At 41.1% G+C, this 24,385-nt stretch overlaps 1 gene segment (V, D, J or C); it reads right to left on the reverse strand.

Moving 5' to 3' along the window:
- LOC110306478 (immunoglobulin heavy constant gamma 2B-like) overlaps positions 1 to 24,385 on the reverse strand; it is a 295,444-nt gene that overhangs the window by 214,093 nt on the left and 56,966 nt on the right. The window contains 1 exon segment of the C gene segment in view: positions 5,036 to 5,056. Coding sequence covers positions 5,036 to 5,056 — 21 coding nt within the window.

The following is a 24,385-nucleotide window of genomic DNA, read 5'->3' on the forward strand; positions in this document are numbered from 1 at the left end:
ATCATGACAATCATAAAAGGCACCTGCAAATCCATCTTCCAGAAATTCTAGACTTTGTCAACCCGGCAATATTAAACATCACACTTTGTACCAAGCCTTTTCCATGAACCTCTTAAACCTCAGCCCAAAGAGAGCACTCTGTGTTGAAAAGCCTACCATGACTGGCAGCAAACTACAATTGGCCAAACAATCCTTAATGACTGTGGTGATCCAAAACGAATGTGGTGATTGGCCAAACATCCCTTCTTGGGCTATGTAAATAGACTACTCTAGCTCACCTACTTGGCCAGTAGACATGCCTGAGTTATCTCTTTTAGTGTTCCAACATTAGGTCCAATAAAACTTCTCTTCATGGACAACCCCCCCCCCATTACTTCCAATAAGTAGTGCAGGTAAACTGGAATCATAAAAAAAGAGTAATAAGCAACAGGGAGAACCATAGTGGACACAGTTTGACAGCTGAAGGTCCTGTGGAACTTGACACTGATTAGTATCGCCTGCCTACCCAATACCACCAACTTTATCTGCTAATGGTCTCTTGATGGTCCCAGCATCAGTATTCAATCCCTGGTCCTGACCTTCAATCGCAAAAGGTATGTGTTTTCTAATACCTGCGGCTGGGTTTATGGACATGCCTGCTTACAACCAGCCTCTCTGGACCTAAGCCCTGTGTTTTGGTCTCTCAGTACAAAGCCCTGGAAACCTGTACTTTACAGCTGAAGATGTGGTTCTCCATGAAGTCCTTGTGTCTGCCCATGGTCAGCAATCACCCACCTGAATCTAGCTAACCACACAAGATATCTTGGATCCTACATGAATATCCCATCCTGTGATGGCTCACCAGGTTTGTGTTATGGTTCCTGTCACATCCTCTTCAGATGAATTTACTGGAGCAGTTGTACACTCACCATGATTTCTAGATTACAAGCTGGGAGAGGCTGCCTGTACCTTAGTGATCCTAGCTGCAGTTAGTGCCCAGGTCCTGGATACCCTTCTGGGTTCCCTGGATCTTTAAACCTGTTCTAACAGATGGAGATACCCTGCTTCTTTGAAACAGCCACTGACTACTGAATTAGCAGATGAACAGTTGAGAGTGGCAGAGCAGGAAGAGGGGGAAGTAGAAGCAGAGATGGCATGGAAAACAAGAGAGCTGATAAAATTCTGCAGACCCTGGTTGCTACAAGAGTTCCAGATTTCAAGGTCAAAGATCTCTGATCCCAAGATGAGATCCATACCCCAGGCAATAGATAAGGGTCCCTATACTCAAGATCTACATGGAGATTGGAGCATTTAGGAACCCACTTGCTGCTGCTTCTGTCTGCATGCTGTTGCTCACTGTCAGGTGAAGTGTGAGTGTCAGAAGCCATAATGGGACAAGCCAATAACTAGCAGGTGATCATCCTGAAATGGCCTGCCTCGGATTATTATATAACCTGCGGCAGGTGTGTCCTTATTAAGCAAGGTTGTAAGGAATTCATTTTGGGAAAGATTCCTGCTATTAATGTGCTTTTCCTATTATTATTAAACATATAAAATAATCACTAACTAATAGCAACACCCCTTTGGATCAGATCTCTGCAGATCCACTAAGATGAGCTCTCTTGTATTGCTATATAGACAAATAGATGACTTAAGTTTTAATGATGATCCTATAAGAATTCCTACAGTTATATCTGTGATTATTAAGCTCTTCTAGAGTGGGAATGCTATTAGGTCCCTTTGTGATAGTCAAAACTGCAATGAGAACTGTGTCAGTTTCCCAAGTGTCACCAGTTAATTGCTTTTAGATGATAACCAGACTTTCTCCTACTCAGAGCACATTCCAAGAGGTTGTAAAATAATTAACCAAGGACATAAAAAGGGAACTAATGAGCTATTATAGGTGCTAGGACAGAAGATAAAATATTGACTGGGTCTATCTATGCAAAACTTCATTTATAAATTAGTTATGGTTTTAAACCTTCAGTGAACCTGAAGCAGTGAACCTGGAGCTGAGACAAGATGTTTAGCTAGATAATTTACTCCTAATGGATATGCATGTAAACATTCTCCATTGTAAACTTCTATTTTAAATGATGATTTGATCTTGTGTGTGAACTTTTGGTGAACTTTTAAACATGTTATCATACAGAATACATTCTGAAAGATGTTTAAGGGCTGAGGACAAAGAGAGGTGGCAGAACTGAGGGACTGAGGCGACAGGAACTGAGGTGAGAAGACCTGTGCTGAGTAGAATTGAGAGGGAACTGAGCTAAGGAGAAGTTTTTAGACAGAACACTTTTTAGACAGAACTGAACTCAAGAAAACTTAGAAGCATAGGTATAGCTTTTAAAGAAAAGAGATTGAGAGTAAGAGCATTATTGTGACATCACATCAGGAGGAGAGAAAACAATTAGAAGGAGATTGCAGAGTGGAATAACGTAGAAATTATATGTAAGATAAAATATTAAGAGAGCAAGGTGCAGAATGAAGAGGGAAGGGGGAAAAAGAAGACACTGCAGAGAGCAGAAGGAGCAGGCAGCCTTCTCCTTACTGTGGGACAGAACAGGTCCTTTCTTAATAACAAGGCAGGCTTAGTCTTATTAAAAGGAACAAAGCTTTTTTTTCTTACAAACATGGGTTTAATTCATTTAATATTAAAAGGGCAGAGCCCTTTCTTTCTCTATGCAATTAAGATTAGAGCTCATTTTTCATCCAGAATGAGTGAGTTCTTACTGCACAGTGCTTGGTCTTTTGCTCCATATGCATATGTAGGTATGGATGTGTGTATAAGTATGTAATTGTGAGTGTCTTAGTCAGTGTTTCTATTCCTGCACAAACATCATGACCATGAAACAAATTGGGGAGGAAAGGGTTTATTCAGCTTACACTTCCACATTGCTGTTCATCACCAAGGAAGTCAAGACTGGAACTCAAACATGTCAGAAAGCAGGAGCTGATGCAGAGGACATGGAAAGATGTTCTTTACTGGCTTGCCTCCCCTGGATTTCTCAGCCTGCTCTCTTATAGAACCCAAGACTACCCACCCAGAGATGGCACCACCCACAAGAGGACCTCCCCCCTTGATCACTAATTGAAAAAATGCCTTGCAGCTGGATCTCATGGAGGCATTTCCCCAACTGAAGCTCCTTTCTCTGTGATAACTCCAGCTTGTGTCAAGTTGACACAAAACTAGCCAGTACAATTGACCCGTTGTCAACTTGACACACAAACACATCACTAGTAAGCCTCAACCCTTCGTTCTTATTCATCCCCAAGATCTTAAATAACTTTAAAAGTCCCACAGTCTTTACATATTAAAAGTTCAATCCTTTTAAAATATCCAATATCTTTTGAAATCCAAAGTCTTTTTACAATTAAAAGTCTCTTAACTGTGGGATCCACTAAAATATTTTCTTCCTTCAAAAGGGAAAAATATCAGGGCACTGTCACAATCAAAAACAAAAATAAACTCCATCTGTCCAATGTCTGGGATCCAACTCATGATCTTCTGGGCTCATCCAAGGGCTTGCGTCACTTCTCTATCCCTGTCCTTTGTAGCACACATGTTGTCTTCTAGGCTTCAGCTGCCTGTACTCAACTGCTGCTGCTGTTCTTGGTGATCATCTCATGGTACTGGCATCTCCAAAATACTGCTGTCTTCCACTGTAACTAGGCTTCACCAACAGCCTCTCATAAGCTTTCTTCATGGTGCCAAGCCTCAACTCCTTTGCATGATCCCTTCTGTCCTGGGCCATCAATTGCAACTGAGGCTGCACCTTCATCAATGGCCTACCATGGCCTCTCACAGTGCCGATCCTCAGCTGCTCTGCATGATCCCTTGATTTTCCTTCCACTTCCTTAAAGAGGTCCACGTATGTAATCTCACCAACACTTGGACCCCAATTTTTTATTATACCAGTTATGTTCAGCTGGCTAGCTCTAATAGGCGCTTCACAGTTCCAGCTATGCTGAACACTTCCTTTAATTTCTTCCAACCAACTTTGAAGTCAAGATTAGCAACAAAAATTGTGGAACCAAGTCTAGCAGCCTGAAAATTGCTGATAACCTCAAGAGGAATGTTTAGATTATTGAGAATGGAAGGTGGTAAATTTATCAACCTAGATCCCACATCGGAGGTACATGATCCTTGAAATGATGTTCCTGTTTGCTGCAGTATCCAGCGAGCATTTTCTCCATCGGGATCCTCTTTAATATTCAAAGGCCTTCCACTAAGGTCATATTTGTTCATAGCTTCTAATACTTTCTTTAAACATTCTTCATCTTTGAATTCAACCATGCCACAATCCCTTTAATACTCAAATCACATATTTTATATTTTTCCGTTCTAAGTTTGCAATGCTTGTTCAAACTTCTCTTCATAAGACTTAACCAGAGAACAAAGTCTCTGCTGGTCATTTTTAAAACTTCATTTGTCAATGCAATTAATCTGAGTCTCTTCACCTAAGTCTCAGGCAGACTTTTCAGACAGGGGCAAAAAGTAGCCACATTCTTCACCAAAATACCACAAAACAGTCTTTATGCCACATTCTGAAATTCTTTTCCTTTGAAATCTCTTGGGCCAGGTCAACACAGTTCAAATTACTCCCAGCAACAAAGTCTTCCATATTCCTACTAGGATGACCCATTAAGCCCCATTCCACTGCTTTCCAAATCCCAAGTCCCAAAATTCACATTCTTTCAAATAAAAGCATGGTCAGGCCTATCACAGCAATACCCCAGTACCTGGTACTAACTTCTGTATTAGTTAGGGTTTTACTGCTGTGAACAGACACCATGACCAAGGCAAGTCTTATAAAAACAACATTTAATTGGGGCAGGCTTACAGGTTCAGAGGTTCAGTCCATTATCATCAAGGTGGGAGCATGGCAGTATCCAGGCAGGCATGGCGCAGGCAGAGCTGAGAGTTCTATGTCTTCATCCAAAGGCTGATCGTGGAAGACTGACTTCCAGGCAACTGGGGTGAGAGTCTTAAGTCCACACCCACAGTGACACACCTATTCCAACCAGGTCACACCTATTCCAACAAGGCCACACCTCCAGATGGTGCCATTCCCTGGTCCAAGAATATACAATCCATCACAGTGAGAATGTATGCATTTGTGTGTGTAAGTATGTAATTGTGACAATGCATGCATGTGGGCCCAACTAGGTTTGAATGGAAATGTATAAATGAGCATACATGAATCATTTTATGCACATATGTGAGATTATGCATATTGGCTTTTTTAAAAGTTTGACCTTCTGCAAGTGTTATTCTCTTTGGGTTCAGTAGAAGTTTATTGCTACAAACATCCCCCTAGCCTGACAAGCAAGAGGCATCTGAACAACAGGGAAAAGGCTCTAGCAATTAATCATTTACTTAATCTCCTGCTGTTTTAGGATGAGGTGCTAAAGTGCCTGAGACTGCAGTCTCTGGCCTCAGAGGAACACAGAAGGCAGGTCAGCTACAATAGCATAGTAACTTAGACTTAGATAAGTAAACTTTTTATTATACAGCAACCCTAAATATCATGTAAGACAAAGTCTTACCTGGGAATTTCACAAGACCAAGTCTTACCCTCCACTGACATTCTTCCCCTTCCACTGCCTCAAGAAGAACTGACAAGAAAGAAGAACCCCACACCAGGACTGGCCCCTAGCATGTGAGAAGAAAGCTACCAGAGGTCAACATTTGCAAAGCTTCCTGCTGACCCATGAGGTCTACCTAGGTGGAGCAAAAGAACCTTCAGTTAACTGACTAGTGACAGCAGCACCTTCTAGGAAAGGGGTTTCTGATGCTAACCATCATGGTACAGCACAGACCTCAGGGTTTGAGGCTTCAGCGCTACAAGTCTCTCTACATTGCCAGCTGGTTGTGTATCCCAGGTTTTAGCCTGTGCCGACTCACCAGCTTTTGGTTAAGGATCCTGCCACATACTCTTTAGACAAATTTACTGGAGCAGTTGGACACCCACCATGATTGCTGGATTACAAAGGATAGGAGGAAGCAGACAGATGAATGCCACGCACTCTGGTCGAGTCAGTTTGACAAGCCGAGAGGCTTGAAAGCTACTCATGAGGCAAAAGAGTTTCACAGAAACTCGCTCTTGGAGTCTGGTGTTCTCTCTAACCCATACATTAATTTTCCATTCCTGAGTTAGTCTAGGGTATGGATCCATGTGCTTTCTTTTAGTATTACCCTATTATAAGTGCCTTATAAGATTGAATTCTGACCTAGCTAAAGCCAGTGTTCCAACAGTCCTAGAACGTCCTTGAGCTAGACAGTGACATTCAGAATAGACTCTGGTATTACACTATCACTTAGAATAAAAGCCAAGTCGCTCCCATATACAGGAATTTACAATGGTTTAAGAAGTAGATTGGGGGCTGGAGAGATGGCTCAGTGGGTAAGAGCACCCGACTGCTCTTCCGAAGGTCCGGAGTTCAAATCCCAGCAACCACATGGTGGCTCATAACCATCCGTAACAAGATCTGACTCCCTCTTCTGGAGTGTCTGGAGACAGCTACAGTGTCCTTACATATAATAAATAAATAAATAAATCTTTTTAAAAAAGAAGTAGATTGGGCTGTGGTTTTAGAGTATTGCATTATTCATGAGATGGTTAGCTAGAACGGAACTCCCTAGTTAGAACCATGACTTGGGTGTGAAAGCCCTTGCCCTAGGAGTGAAAAGACCTCACACCTGACTTCTAAGACTATAGCTGACCTTAGATAGGGCTGACTTTGTCTCAGTTAATTTTATTGCCCAGTTCCTTCCAGTCTTTGCGTTTTCATTCCTCTGTTCTGTGTAAGAGTCATTTAGCATCTGGGAACCTCATTTGTACCTTGCGGGTATGTCACCCAACTTCCTTATTGTCTTCTGTATAAAAAATATGATGCTTGATTTGACAAAATACATTCAGATACCACACAACCTCTCCTGTATGCATCTGTCTGTCAATTCATCCAACGCTTTGCCCACCTGAGACTAGAGACCCGTTCCATGCAGACAAAGGGGCCCAGAGGTTCTGCGGCAGATGAAGAGGCACACAGGGTGAGGAATGGACTCTGACAGCCTGTGAAGGGCTTCTGTGCCTCTGGGTTACCTCCACACAGTCTCCTCTGTGTCCAGTTGTGTGGGAGTTCTCCTAACACCATATTTTTGGCTTTGATGGCAGCCTTGCATATAAGCAGGATAGAATCTGTTGGCCATTAGTGAACAATTCAGCTTCTAGACCCTTTCTTCACTGGAGGTGGAAGGCTGAACATCTCAACCCTCTGATCCTGCCTAGTATTTTTGGGGACAGGAGTCCCAGTGAGTTCACTCATACACACAAACCTACTGTTACCACTCTGGGGGATCCTGATCTCTGCCTCATTGTGCTGACATTTACTTCAGGTGGTTTGACTTCCTTGCTCACTTTGGTATTTTTATCCAGGTCCCATAAAGCATATTCACATTCATGTAGGTAATTTTGTTTGTCAATATTCTATATCATACACAACACTAAATATTATTTTATATGTAGAAGATGCATGTAAATTTATAAATAGAATTGTGTATTCAGAGAAAAGCACCAGGGTAGCTAGGGCGCAGGGTCGGCTGACACTCGCCAGCTACCCAGAACACCCGCCACAGGATCTTAAGACTTCTGGTGAGTGGAACACAGCTTCTGCTCCAATCCAATTGCACGCGGGACCTGAGACTGCATTAGTTAGGGAAGCAGAAAACCGGCCTGAGTAGGGCCACAGGCCTCTTCCGGCCGGAACAACACCGGGGTAGCTAGAGCGCAGGGTCGGCTGACAACCACCAGCTACCCACGACCCCCTCCACAGGATTTTGAGACTTCTGGTGAGTGGAACACAGCTTCTGCTCCAGTCCAATCACGCGGGACCTGAGACTGGTTTGGTTGGGGAGGCAGAAATCCGGCCTGAGTAGAACCACAAGCCTCTTCCGGTCAGAACAGCACCAGGGTAGCTAGGGCACAGGGTCGGCTGACACTCACCAGCTACCCAGAACACCCGCCACAGGATCTTAAGACTTCTGGTGAGTGGAACACAGCTTCTGCTCCAATCCAATTGCGCGCAGGACCTGAGACTGCATTAGTTAGGGAAGCAGAAAACCGGCCTGAGTAGGGCCACAGGCCTCTTCCTGCGGGACCAGCAACTGGGTAGCTATAGCGCAGGGTAGGCTGACACCCGCCAGCTACCCATGACACCCGCCACAGGATTTTGAGACTTCGGGTGAGTGGAACACAGAGTCTGCTCCAATCTTTAAACAGTGACAACGATAACAACTAACCCCAGAGATTACCAGATGACAAAAGGTAAACGTAATAATCTTACTAACAGAAACCAAGACCACTCACCATCATCAGAACCCAGCACTCCCACTTCGCCCAGTCCAGGGCACCCCAACACACCGGAAAAGCTAGACACGGATCTAAAAGCATATCTCATGATGATGGTAGAGGACATCAAGAAGGACTTTAATAACTCACTTAATTACAGGAGAACATGGCTAAAGAGTTACAAGTCCTTAAAGAAAAACAGGATACCACAATCAAACAGGTAGAAGTCCTTAAAGAAAAACAGGATAACACAATCAAACAGGTAGAAGTTCTTAAAGAAAAACAGGATAACACAATCAAACAGGTAGAAGTCCTTAAAGAAAAACAGGAAAACACATCCAAACAGATGATGGAAACGAACAAAACCATATTAGACCTGAAAAGGGAAGTAGACACAATAAAGAAAACCCAAAATGAGGCAACACTGGAGATAGAAACCCTAGGAAAGAAATCTGGAACCATAGATACGAGCATCAGCAACAGAATACAAGAGATGGAAGAGAGAATCTCAGGTGCAGAAGATTCCATAGAGAACATCGACACAACAATCAAGGAAAATGTAAAACGCAAAAAGATCCTAACTCAAAACATCCAAGAAATACAGGACACAATGAGAAGACCAAACCTACGGATAATAGGAGTGGATGAGAATGAAGATTTTCAACTCAAAGGACCAGCAAACATCTTCAACAAAATTATAGAAGAAAACTTCCCAAATCTAAAGAAAGAGATGCCCATGAACATACAAGAAGCCTACAGAACTCCAAATAGACTGGACCAGAAAAGAAATACCTCCTGACACATAATAATCAGAACAACAAATGCTCTAAATAAAGATAGAATACTAAAAGCAGTAAGAGAAAAAGGCCAAGTAACATATAAAGGCAAGCCTATCAGAATTACACCAGATTTTTCACCAGAGACTATGAAAGCCAGAAGATCCTGGACGGATGTTATACAGACACTAAAAGAACATAAATTCCAGCCCAGGCTACTATACCCAGCCAAACTCTCAATTAACATAGATGGAGAAACCAAAGTATTCCACGACAAAACCAAATTCACACATTATCTCTCCACGAATCCAGCCCTTCCAAGGATAATAACAGGAAAAAACCAATACAAGGACAGGAACCACGCCCTAGAAACAACAAGAAGGTAATCCCTCAACAAACCTAAAAGAAGACAGCCACAAGAACAGAATCTCAACTTTAACAACAAAAATAACAGGAAACAACAATTACTTTTCCTTAATATCTCTTAATATCAATGGACTCAACTCCCCGATAAAAAGACATAGACTAACAAACTGGCTACACAAACAAGACCCAACATTTTGCTGCTTACAGGAAACTCATATCAGAGAAAAAGATAGACACTACCTCAGAATGAAAGGCTGGAAAACAATTTTCCAAGCAAATGGTATGAAGAAACAAGCTGGAGTAGGCATTCTAATATCTGATAAGATTGACTTCCAACCCAAAGTCATCAAAAAAGACAGGGAGGGGCACTTCATACTCATCAAAGGTAAAATCCTCCAAGAGGAACTATCAATCCTGAATATCTATGCTCCAAATACAAAGGCAGCCACTGTCATTAAAGAAACTTTAGTAAATCTCAAAGCACACATTGCACCTCATACAATAATAGTGGGAGACTTCAACACACCACTTTCACCAATGGACAGATCATGGAAACAGAAACTAAACAGGGACACAGTGAAACTAACAGAAGTTATGAATCAAATGGATCTGGCAGATATCTACAGAACATTCTATCCTAAAATAAAAGGATATACCTTCTTCTCAGCACCTCATGGTACCTTCTCCAAAATTGACCACATAATTGGTCACAAAACAGGCCTCAACAGATACAAAAATATTGAAATTGTCCCATGCATCCTATCAGATCACCATGGACTAAGGCTGATCTTCAATAACAAAATAAATAATAGAAAGCCAACATTCACGTGGAAACTGAACAACACTCTTCTCAATGATACCTTGGTCAAGGAAGGAATAAAGAAAGAAATTAAGGACTTTTTAGAGTTCAATGAAAATGAAGCCACAACAAACCCAAACTTATGGGACGCAATGAAAGCATTTCTAAGAGGAAAACTCATAGCTCTGAGTGCCTCCAAAAAGAAACTAGAGAGAGCACACATTAGCAACTTGACAACACACCTAAAAGCACTAGAACAAAAGGAAGCAAACTCACCCAAGAGGAGTAGACGGCAGGAAATAATCAAACTCAGGAGCGAAATCAACCAAGTGGAAACAAGAAGAACTATTCAAAGAATCAACCAAACGAGGAGCTGGTTCTTTGAGAAAATCAATAAGATAGATAAACCCTTAGCCAGACTCACTAGAGGGCACAGGGAAAGCATCCTAATTAACAAAATCAGAAATGAAAAAGGAGACATAACAACAGATCCTGAAGACATCCAAAACACCATCAGATCCTTCTACCAAAGGCTATACTCAACAAAACTGGAGAACCTGGATGAAATGGAGAAGTTCCTAGACAGATACCAGGTACCAAAGTTGAATCAAGATCAGGTTAATGATCTAAACAGCCCTATATCCCCCAAAGAAATAGAAGCAGTCATTAATAGTCTCCCAACCAAAAAAAGCCCAGGACCAGATGGGTTTAGTGCAGAGTTCTATCAGACCTTCAAAGAAGATCTAATCCCAGTTCTTCACAAACTATTCCACAAAATAGAAACAGAAGGTAGTCTACCCAACTCATTCTATGAAGCCACAATTACTCTGATACCTAAACCACAAAAAGACCCAACAAAGATAGAAAACTTCAGACCAATATCCCTTATGAATATTGATGCAAAAATACTCAATAAAGTTCTTGCTAACCGAGTCCAAGAACACATCAAAACAACCATCCATCCTGACCAAGTAGGTTTCATCCCAGGGATGCAGGGATGGTTCAATATACGAAAATCCATCAACATAATCCAGTATATAAACAAACTCAAAGACAAAAACCACATGGTCATCTCGTTAGATGCAGAAAAAGCATTTAACAAGATCCAACACCCATTAATGATAAAAGTCTTGGAAAGATCAGGAATTCAAGGCCCATACCTAAACATGATAAAAGCAATCTACAGCAAACCAGTAGCCAACATCAAAGTAAATGGTGAGAAGCTTGAAGCAATCCCTCTAAAATCGGGGACTAGACAAGGCTGTCCACTTTCTCCATACCTATTCAACATTGTACTTGAAGTCCTAGCCAGAGCAATTCGACAACAAAAGGAGATCAAAGGGATACAAATTGGAAAAGATGAAGTCAAAATATCACTTTTTGCAGATGATATGATAGTATATATAAGTGACCCTAAAAATTCCACCAGAGAACTCCTAAACCTGATAAACAGCTTCGGTGAAGTAGCTGGATATAAAATTAACTCAAACAAATCAATGGCCTTTCTCTACACAAAGAATAAACAGGCCGAGAAAGAAATTAGGGAAACAACACCCTTCTCAATAGTCACAAATAATATAAAATATCTTGGCGTGACTCTAACTAAGGAAGTGAAAGATCTGTATAATAAAATCTTCAAGTCTCTGAAGAAAGAAATTATAGAAGATCTCAGAAGATGGAAAGATCTCCCATGCTCATGGATTGGCAGGATCAACATTGTAAAAATGGCTATCTTGCCAAAAGCAATTTACAGATTCAATGCAATCCCCATCAAAATTCCAACTCAATTCTTTAACGAATTAGAAATGGCAATCTGCAAATTCATCTGGAATAACAAAAAACCTAGGATAGCAAAAACTCTTCTCAAGGATAAAAGAACCTCTGGTGGAATCACCATGCGGGACCTAAAGATTTACTACAGAGCAATTGTGATAAAAACTGCGTGGTACTGGTATAGTGACAGACAAACAGACCAATGGAATAGAATTGAAGACCCAGAAATGAACCCACACACCTACGGTCACTTGATCTTCGACAAGGGAGCTAAAAACATCCAGTGGAAGAAAGACAGCATTTTCAACAAATGGTGCTGGCACAACTGGTTGTTAACATGTAGAAGAATGCGAATCGATCCATTCCTATCTCCTTGTACTAAGGTCAAGTCTACGTGGATCAAGGAACTTCACATAAAACCAGAGACACTGAAACTTATAGAGGAGAAAGTGGGGAAAAGCCTTGAAGATATGGGCACAGGGGAAAAATTCTTGAATAGAACATCAATGGCTTGTGCTGTAAGATCGAGAATTGACAAGTGGGACCTCATGAAACTGCAAAGCTTCTCCAAGGCAAAAGACACCATCAATAAGACAAAAAAACAAACAAACAAACAAAAAAAACCACCAACAGATTGGGAAAGGATCTTTACCTATCCTAAATCGGATAAGGGACTAATATCCAATATATATAAAGAACTCAAGAAGGTGGACTCCAGAAAGTCAAATAACCCCATTAAAAAATGGGGCTCAGAACTGAACAAAGAATTCTCACCTGAAGAATACCGAATGGCAGAGAAGCACCTGAAAAAATGTTCAACATCCTTAATCATCAGGGAAATGCAAATCAAAACAACCCTGAGATTCCACCTCACACCAGTCAGAATGGCTAAGATGAAAAATTCAGGTGACAGCAGATGCTGGCGAGGATGTGGAGAAAGAGGAACACTCCTCCATTGTTGGTGGGATTGCAAGCTTGTACAACCACTCTGGAAATCAGTCTGGCGGTTCCTCAGAAAATTGGACATAGTACTACCGGAGGATCCAGCAATACCTCTCCTGGGCATATATCTAGAAGATGTCCCAACCGGTAAAAAGGACACATGCTCCACTATGTTCATAGCAGCCCTATTTATAATAGCCAGAAGCTGGAAAGAACCCAGATGCCCCTCAACAGAGGAATGGATAGAGAAATTATGGTACATTTACACAATGGAGTACTACTCAGCTATTAAAAAGAATAAATTTATGAAATTCCTAGCCAAATGGATGGACCTGGAGGGCATCATCTTGAGTGAGGTAACACAATCACAAAGGAACTCACACAATATGTATTCACTGATAAGTGGATATTAGCCCAAAACTTAGGATACCCAAGATATAAGATACAATTTGCTAAACGCATGAAACTCAAGAAGAATGAAGACCAAAATGTGGACACTGTGCCCCTTCTTAGAATTGGGAACAAAACACCCATGGAAGGAGTTACACAGACAAAGTTTGGAGCTGTGATGAAAGGATGGACCATCTAGAGACTGCCGTATCCAGGGATCCATCCAATAATCAGCTTCTAAACGCGGACACCATTGCATACACTAGCAAGATTTTGCTGAAAGGACCCAAATACAGCTGTCTCTTGTGAGACTATGCAGGGGCCTAGCAAACACAGGAGTGGATGCTCACAGTCAGCTATTGGATGTATCACAGGGCTCCCAATGGAGAAGCTAGAGAAAATACCCAAGGAGCTAAAGGGATCTGCAACCCTATAGTTGGAACAACATGATGAACTAACCAGTACCCCGGAGCTCTTGTCTCTAGCTGCATATGTATCGAAAGATGGCCTAGTCGGCCATCAATGAAAAGAGAGGCCCATTGGACTTTCAAACTTTATATGCCCCAATATAGGGGTATGCCAGGGCCAAAAGAATGGGAATGGGTGGGTAGGGAAGTGGGGGGAGCTATGGGGGACTTTTGGGATAGCATTGGAAATGTAATTGAGGAAATATGTAATAAAAAATATTAAAAATTAAAAAGAAGAATTGTGTATTCATGTAAATCTTATTCAGTGAGGTTGAGTTCAAGCAAAAAAAATCCCCAAGACTGTACATGTGAAAAATATATCTGAATACTAGGGTTATTGATTATTAGACCAAGTCTTCTTTCCAGTAAGGTTGAATAGGTGTTAACACACTAGATGTCTAATTTAGGTTTCTATTGCTGTGATGAACACCATGGCCAAAAGCAACATGGAGAGAAAATGGTTTATTTCATCTTACAACTCTAGCTCACACTCTGTCACTGAGGGAAGTCAGGGCAGGAAATTGGAGGCTGTGGTTGAACATAAGGCACAGAAAAACAAGGGTTCTTCTTCAGGACTTCCTCCACCTGATTTTTTTTTGTAAATGGCATTGACCTACCCATGGGTGGTACCACTCACAACGATGCATGCCTACCTACCACATCAATCACTAACCAAGATGATACCCCCAGAGATTGTCTATGGACCAATCTTCTATGGAGGCATTTTCTAAACTGTGGTTCCTGCTTCTCAGATGATTCCAGCTGATATCAAGTTGACAAAAGTGCATGGCTCAAAGAGCTCTGAGATGGAGGCTCTTGCTCATTTAGGACCCTACTTTGCTAATTTTGAAGTTTGGTAGTTAAAAAAAAATGCATATAGTTGACTGTTCTGTATCATTTTCTTTTGGGAATCAATGAACTTTCCGGAACATCTGGAAACCACTCATTTGTTGGTAATGATAAGTAATGTGAGCAAAGGACCCAAGGGGAGCTAGGCACAAACAAGCAGGGGTGGGTACAGCATAGGGAGCTCTGAGCAAAGGTCTGAAGGGTAACTAGGCACAAGCAGGGCTGGATACAGCATAGAGGGTTCCGAGCATACTTCTGAAGAGGATGTAGGCACAAGTAAGTCTGGGTACAGCATAGGAAGCTCTGACTGAAGGCCTGAAAGGTACCTTGGCACAAGCAGGGCTGAGTACAGACTAGTAAGCTCTGAGCATAGTTATTTTTTTTTTAATTTTTAAAATTTTTTATTGGGTATTTATTTCATTTACATTTCCAATGCTATCCCAAAAGTCCCCCACACGCTCCCTCACCCACTCCCCCACCCACACACTCCAACTTTTTGGCCCTGTTGTTCCCCTGTACTGAGGCATATAAAGTTTGCATGACCAATGGGCCTCTCTTTCCACTGATGGCTGACTAGGCCATTTTCTGATTCATATGCAGCTAGAGACATGAGCTGCAGGGGGGTACTGGTTAGTTCATATTGTTCCACCTATAGGATTGCAGATCTCTTTAGCTCCTTGGTTACTTTCTCTAGCTCCTCCATTGGGGGCCCTGTGATCCATCCAATAGCTGACTGTGAGCATCCACTTTTGTGTTTGCTAGGCCCCTGCATAGTCTCACAAGAGACAGCTCTATCTGGGTCCTTTCAGCAAAATCTTGCTAGTGTATGCAATGGTGTCAAGGTTTGGAAGCTGATTATGGGATGGATCCCTGGATATGGCAGTCTCTAGATGGTCCATCCTTTCATCACAGCTCCAAACTTTGTCTCTGTAACTCCTTCCATGGGTGTTTTCTTCCCAATTCTAAGAAGGGGCAAAGTGTCCACACTTTGGTCTTCATTCTTCTTGAGTTTCATGTGTTTAGCAAATTATATCTTATATCTTGGGTATTCCAAGTTTCTGGGCTAATATCCACTTATCAGTGAGTACATATCATGTGAGTTCTTTTGTGATTGGGTTACCTCACTCAGGATGATGCCCTCCAGGTCCATCCATTTGCTTAGGAATTTCATAAATTCATTTTTTTTAAATAGCTGAGTAGTACTCCATTGTGTAAATGTACCACATTTTCTGTATCCATTCCTCTGTTGAGGGGCACCTGGGTTCTTTCCAGCTTCTGGCTATTATAAATAAGGCTCCTATGAACATAGTGGAGCATGTGTCCTTTTTACCGATTGGAACATCTTCTAGATATATGCCCACGAGAGGTATTGCAGGATCATCCGGTAGTACTATGTCCAATTTTCTGAGGAACCGCCGGACTGATTTCCAGAGTGGTTGCACAAGCTTGCAATCCCACCAACAATGGAGGAGTGTTCCTCTTTCTCCACATCCTTGCCAGCATCTGCTGTCACCTGAATTTTTGATCTTAGCTATTCTGAGTGGTGTGAGGTGGAATCTCAGGGTTGTTTTGATTTGCATTTCCCTCATGATTAATGATGTTGAACATTTTTTCAGGTGCTTCTCAGCCAATCGGTATTCCTCAGGTGAGAATTCTTTGTTCAGCTCGGAGCCCCATTTTTAATGGGGTTATTTGATTTTTTGGGGTCCACCTTCATATATATATATATATATATATATATATATATATATATATAATCTCCCATGCTCATGTATTGGCAGGATCAATATAGTAAAAATGGCTATCTTGCCAAAAGCAATCTACAGATGCAATGCAATCCCCATCAAAATTCCAACTCAATTCTTCAACGAATTAGAAAGGGAAATCGGCAGATTCTTCTTGAATAACAAAATACCTAGGATAGCAAAAACTCTTCTCAAGGATAAAAGAACCTCTGGTGGAATCACCATGCCTGACCTAAAGCTGTACTACAGAGCAATTGTGATAAAAACTGGATGATACTGGTATAGTGACAGACAAGTAGACCAATGGAATAGAATTGAAGATTCAGAGATGAACCCACACACCTATGGTCACTTGATCTTTGACAAGGGAGCTAAAACCATCCAGTGGAAAAAAGACAGCATTTTCAACAAATGGTGCTAGCACAACTGGCAGTTATCATGTAGAAAAATGCGAATTTCCATATATTAAACCATCCCTGCATCCCTGGAATAAAACCTACTTGGTCAGGATGGATGATTGCTTTAATGTGTTCTTGGACAGCAGATGCTGGCGAGGATATGGAGAAAGAAGAACACTCCTCCATTGTTGGTGGGATTGCAAGCTTGTACAACCACTCTGGAAATCAGTCTGTCGGTTCCTCAGAAAATTGGACATAGTACTACCGGAGGATCCAACAATACCTCTCCTGGGCATATATCCAGAAGATGTCCCAACCGGTAAGAAGGACACATGCTCCACTATGTTCATAGCAGCTTATTTATAATAGCCAGAAGCTGGAAAGAACCCAGATGTCCTTCAACAGAGGAATGGATACAAAAAATGTGGTACATTTACACAATGGAGTACTACTCAGCTATTAAAAAGAATGAAACCGGGCTTGGTGGCACACGCCTTTAATCCCAGCACTCGGGAGGCAGAGGCAGGCGGATTTCTGAGTTCGAGGCCAGCCTGGTCTACAGAGTGAGTGCCAGGACAGCCAGGGCTACACAGAGAAACCCTGTCTCGAAAACCAAAAAAAAAAAAAAAAAAAGAATGAATTTATGAAATTCCTAGGCAAATGGTTGGACCTGTAGGGCATCATCCTGAGTGAGGTAACCCAATCACAAAAGAACTCAAATGATATGTACTCACTAATAAGTGGATATTAGCCCAGAAACTTAGTATACCCGAGATATAAGAGACAATTTGTAAAACACATGAAACTGAAGAAGAATGAAGACCAAAGTGTGGACACTTTGCCCCTTCTTAGAATTGGAAACAATCACCTATGGAAGGAGTTACAGAGAGACAAAGTTTGGAGCTGAGACAAAAGGATTGACCATCTAGAGACTGCCATATTCAGGGATCCATCCCATAATTAGCCTCCAAAAGATGACACCATTGCATACACTAACAAGTGTTTGCTGAAAGGACCCTGATATAGCTGTCTCTTGTGAGACTAGGCCGGGGCCTAGCAAACACAGAAGTGGATGCTCACAGTCAGCTATTAGATGGATCACAGGGCCCCCAATGGAGGAGCTAGAGAAAGTATCCAAGGAGCTAAAGAGATCTGCAACCCTGTAGGTGCAACAACATTATGAACTAACCAGTACCCCAGAACTCTTGACTCTAGCTGCATATGTATCAAAAGATGGCCTAGTCGGCCATCACTAGAAAGAGAGGCCCATTGCACATGCAAACTTTATATGTCCCAGTACAGGGGAACGCCAGTGCCAAAAAAATCGGAATGGGTGGGTAGGGAAGTAGGGGGGAAGGTATGGGGGACTTTTGGGATAGCATTGGAAATGTAATTGAGGAAAATACGTAATAAAAATATTAAAAAAAAAAAGAAAAGAAAAATGCGAATTCATCCTTTCCTATCTCCTTCCAACTGAAAGTTATCAAAAAAGACAAGGAGGGGCACCTCATACTCATCCAAGTTAAAATCTTCCAAGAGGAACTCTCAATTCTGAATATCTATGCTCCAAATCAAGGCCAGCCATATTCATTAAAGAAACTTTAGTAAGCTCAAAGCACACATTGCACCTCACACAAAAATAGTGGTAGACTTCAACACTCCACTCTCACCAATGGACAGATCTTGGAAACAGAATCTAAACAGAGACACAGTGAAACTAACAGAAGTTATGAGACAAATGGATTTAACAGATATCTATAGAACATTTTATCCTAAAACAAAAGGATATACCTTCTTCTCAGCACCTCATGGTACATCCTCCAAAATTGACCATATAATCAGTCAAAAAACAGGCCTCAACAGATACAAAAACATTGAAATTATCCCATGCATCCTATCAGATCACCACGGACTAAGGCTGATGTTCATTAACAGCATAAATAATAGAAAGCCAACATTCACATGGAAACTGAACAACAGTCTTCTCAATGATACCTTGGTCAAGGAAGAAATAAAGAAATTAAAGACTTTTTAGAGTTTAAATGAAAATGAAGCCACAACATACCCAAACTTATGGAACACAATGAAGGCAGTCCTAAGAGGAAAATTCATAGCCCTGAGTGCCTCCAAAAAGAAGCTAGACAGAGTGTACACTAGCAGCCTGACAGCACATCTAGAAGCTCTAGAATGAAAGGGAGCAAATTCACCAAAGAGGAGTAGACAGCAGGAAATAATCAAACTTAGGGCTGAAATCAACCAAGTTGGAACAAAAAGAATGATTCAAAGAATCAACCAAACCAGGAGCAGGTTCTTTGAGAAAATCTATAAGATAGATAAACCCTTAGCCAGTCTAACTAGAGGACACAGGGACAGTATCCTAATTAACAAAATGAGAAATGAAAAAGGAGACATAACAACAGAATCTGAGGAAATTCAAAACATCATCAGATCCTACCACAAAAGGCAATACTCAACAAAACTGGAAAACCTGGATGAAATGGACAATTTTCTAGAAAGATACCAGGTACCAAAGTTAAGCCAGGCACAGATTAATGACCTAAACAGACCCATTTCCCCCAAAGAAATAGAAGCATTCATCAACAGTCTCCCACCAAAAAAAAAAAGCCCAGGAACAGATGGGTTTAGTGCAGAGTTCTATCAGACCTTCAAAGAAGACCTAATTCCAACTCTCCTCAAACTATTCCACAAATTAAAAACAGAAGGTACTCTACCCAATTCATTCTATGAAGCCACAATTACTCTGATACCTAAACTACACAAAGATCCAACAAAGAAAGAGAACTTCAGACCAGTTTCCCTTATGAATATCATTGCAAAAATACTCAATAAAATCCTCGCAAACCGAATCCAAGAACATATCAAAATGATCATCCATCATGACCAAGTAGGCTTCATCCCAGGGAGGCAGGGATGGTTTAATATACGGAAATCTATCGACATAATCCACTATATAAACAAACTCAAAGACAAATATCACATGATCATCTTGTTAGATGCTGAGAAAATATTTGACAATATCCAACACCCCTTTATGATAAAAGTCATGGAAATATCAGGAATTCAAGGATCATAGCTAAACATAATAAAATCAATATACAGTAAATCAGTAGCCAACATCAAACTAAGTGGAGAGAAACTTGAAGCAATCCTACTAAAATCAGGGATTAGGCAAGGCTGCCCACTTTCTCCCTATCTATTCAATATAGTACTTGAAATCCTAGTCAGAGCAATTCGACAAAAAAAGGAGATCAAGGGGATACAAATTGGAAAGGAAGAAGTCAAAACATCACTATTTGCAGATGATATGATAGTATATATAAGTGACTCTTAAAATTCCACTAGAGAACTCCTAAACCTGATAAACAGCTTCAGTGCACTAGGTAGATATAAAATTAACTCAAACAAATCAGTGGCCCTTCTCTACACAAAGGATAAACAGGCTGAGAAAGAAATTAGGAAAACAACACCCTTCACAATAGTCACAAATAATATAAAATATCTTGGTGTGACCCTAACTAAGGAAGTGAAAGATCTGTATGATAAGAACTTCAAGTCTCTGAAGAAAGAAATTAAAGAAGATCTCAGAAGTTGGAAAGATCTCCCATGATCATGGCTTGGCAGGATTAATATAGTCAAAATGGCTATCCTACTGAAAGCAATCTACAGATTCAATGCAATCCCCATCAAAATTCCAATTCAATTCTTTACTGAGTGAGAAAGGCCAATTTGCAAATTCATCTGGAATAACAAAAATCCTAGGATAGTAAAAACTATTCTCAACAATAAAAGAACCTCTGGTGGAATCACCATTCCTAACCTCAAGCTATACTAAAAACTGCATGGTATTGGTACAGTGACAGACAGGTAGATCAATGGAATAGAACTGAAGATCCAGAAATGAACCCAGACACCTATCCTACACCCTATTAAGGGGTACTTGATCTTTGCAAGGGAGCTAAAACCATTGCGTGGAAAAAACACAGCATTTTCAACAAATGGTGCTGGCACAACTGGCAGTTATCATGTAGATGAATGAGAAATGATCCATTCTTATCTCCTTGTATAAATCTCAAGTCTAAGTGGATTAAAGAACTCCACATAAAACCAGAGACACTGAAATTTATAGAGGAGAAAGTGGGGAAGATCCTCAAAGATAGGGTACAGGGGGAAAGATTTTTGAACAGAACACCAATGGCTTGTACTGTAAGATCAAGAATTGACAAATGAGACGTCATAAAATTGCAAAGCTTCTGTAAGGCAAACGATACTGTAAATAAGACAAAAAGGCCACCAACAGAGTGGGAAAGGATTTTTTACCAATCTTAATATGATAGGGGACTAATATCCAATATATATAAATAGCTCAAGAAGCTGGACTCCAGAAATTGAAATAATTCTATTAAAAATGGGGTACAGAGCTAAACAAAGAATTCTCAACTGAGGAATATTGAATGACTGAGAAGCACCTGAAAAAAATTCAACATCCTTAATCTTCAGAGAAATACAAATCAAAACAACCCTGAGATTCCACCTCATACCAGTCAGAATGGCTAAGATCAAAAACTCAGGTGACAGCGGATGCAGGCGAGGACGTGGAGAAAGAGGAACACTCCTCCATTGCTGGTGGGATTGCAAGCTTGTACAACCACTCTGGAAATCAGTCTGGCGGTTCCTCAGAAAAGTGGACATAGTACTACTGGAAGATCCCAACAATACCTCTCCTGGGCATATATCCAGAAGATGTTCCAACTGGTAATAAGGACATGTGCTCCACTATGTTCATAGCAACCTTATTTATAATAGCCAGAAGCTGGAAAGAACCCAGATGTCCCTCAACAGAGGAATGGATACAGAAAATGTGGTACATTTACACAATGGAGTACTACTCAGCTATTAAAAAAAATGAATTTATGAAATTCTTAGGCAAATGGATGTATCTATGGGATAACCCAATCACAAAAGAACTCAATTGATATGCACTCACTGATAAGTGAATATTAGCCCAGAAACTTAGAATACCTAAGATACAATTTGCAAAAACCATGAAAATCAAGAAGGGCAACCAACTTGTGGATAGTTCATTCCTTCTTAGAACAGGGAGCAAAATACCCATGGAAGGTGTTATAGAGAAAAAGTTTGGAGCTGAGATGAAAGGATGGATAATCCAGAGACTGCTCCAACCAGGGATCCATCCAATAATCAGCCACCAAACACAGACACTATTGTATATGTCACCAAGATTTTGCTGAAAGGACCCTGATATAGCTTTCTCTTCTGAGGCTATGCCAGTGCCTGGCAAATACAGAAGTGGATGCTCACAGTCATCTATTGGATAGAACACAGGGCTCCCAATGGAGGAGCTAGAGAAAGTACCCAAGGAGCTGAAGGGGTCTGCAGCCCTATAAGTGGAACAACAATATGAATTAACCAGTGCCCCCAGAGCCCGTGTCTCTAGATGCATATGTAGCAGAAGATGGCCTAGTCAGCCATCATTGGGAAGAGAGGCCCCTTGGTCTTGCACACTTTATATGCCCCAGTACAGGGGAATGCCAGGGCCACGAAGTGGGCGTGGGTGGGTATGGGAACAGGGCAGGGGGGGTATAGGGGACTTTAGGGGTAGCATTTGAAATGTAAATGAAGAAAATATCTAATAAAAATTTGAAAAAAGAGATATTAAAAAAAGAAAAAACAAAAAGAAAGGCATTCTTGTAGAAGTTCTGGGTTGAGAAAGGGAGTCCACTCACAGAGCATATCGGACTATATCAGACTCACATTGTTTGGAAATAAATAACCAGGCAGAGGGGATCGTAGTTAAAATATGCTGTTTTGAACAGTAGTAGAAACGGTGGAAAACCAACACAAATTATGTTGCCAATTTGAAGATGTTTATACTCTGTATACAGAACAATTCACAACTAGGTCTGAAACTCATAAAAATGTGTGTGTGTGTGTGTGTGTGTGCATGTACGTGTGCGTGTGTGTGTGTGTGAACTTGAATATTCTATGGGCTCTTTACTGGTGGTGTAGCTGATAACCAAGTGCCCATCATGGTCATTTATACCAAGGACAACAAAATTATATAAAGTCACTGCATTGTGTTTGTAAGCTACATTATAAAAAAAAGGAAAAAAAGTTACCTTGGCACAAGCCAGGCTTGGTACACCATAAGTAGCTCTGATTGAAGGTCTGAAATGTACTGTGGCACAAGCAGGGCTGGGTACAGCACAGGGAGCTCTGAACCAAGGTCTGAAAGGTACTTTGGCACGAGTAGTGCTGGGTACAGTATTGAGATCTCTGAGGGAATGTCTTACAGGGACCTATCTAAAGCTGAGCTGTGTATTGCATAGGAGTCTCTGATTAAAGTCTGAAAGGTACCTTGGCACAAGCAGGGGTGAGTACAGCATAGGGAGTTCTGAGCGAAGGTCGGGGGAGCACCTAGGCACAAATAGGGCTGGGTACAGCATGAAGAGATCTGAGCTAATGTCTGAAGGGACCTAGGCACAAGCAGGGCTAGGTACACCATAGGGAACTCTGAGCAACGACCTGAAAGGGACCTTGGCACAAACAGGGTTGGGTACAGCACAGAAACCTCTGACCGAAGGTCTGAAGGGGACCTAGGCCCATGCAATGTTGGGTACAGCATTGGGATCGGTGAGCAAAGGTGTGAAAGGTACCTTGGCAGAAGGTGGGCTGTGTATACCATAGGGAGCTCTGAGCGAAAGTCTGAAAGTCTGAAGGGGATCTAGACACAACAGGGCTGGGTACAGTATAGGGAGCTCTGAGTCAAATTTTTTTTTTTAATTTTTAAGTTTAAGTTTATTTTTAAGTCTGCACTACATACTTTTAATATGAAACATTTGGGCTCAGATTGATTTTACTTCAAAACTTTAAAGTACTTGCATTTCAAGTCTGCATAACTTTCATACAATGTACATTTCTCCTTTAAGTAAAATTTAAAAAGACACAACTTTAAATACCTTCCTTAAATATTCAGAAATAAAACAATGAACAAATTGCTGAATGCACAACCCAACCTTGTACATAGTAGAAGCCAGTAGAGAAAATACTGTCAGCATTCCTGATTTTTCCCCTTCACTGTTAGCAACCATACCCACATCCTCACCTAGGGGCAGCCACTGTTCTGCAGTCCTATTATCAAAGATTTGTCCTGTCTATTCTTAAACTTCCTACCAAGACTTGTGTACGTGGACACTTTCAAGTGCATTGCCTTGTTTTCGTTTCCATATAGGATTCCACACTATGAATATTGTACGATCTGTCTGCTTTTTTTAATTTTTAATATTTTTTATTACATATTTTCCTCAATTACATTTCCAATGCAATCCCAGAAGTCCCCCATACCCCCCCCCCCACTTCCCTACCCACCCATTCCCATTCTTTTGGCCCTGGCATTCCCCTATATTGGGGCATATAAAGTTTGCAAGTACAATGGGCCTCTCTTTCCAGTGATGGCCGACTAGGCCATCTTTCGATACATATGCAGCTAGAGACAAGAGCTCTGGGGT

The sequence above is a fragment of the Mus caroli genome, unplaced genomic scaffold (assembly GCF_978045245.1).
Source record: "Mus caroli unplaced genomic scaffold, Mus_caroli_1 scaffold_14, whole genome shotgun sequence".
Taxonomy (NCBI): Eukaryota; Metazoa; Chordata; class Mammalia; order Rodentia; family Muridae; genus Mus; species Mus caroli.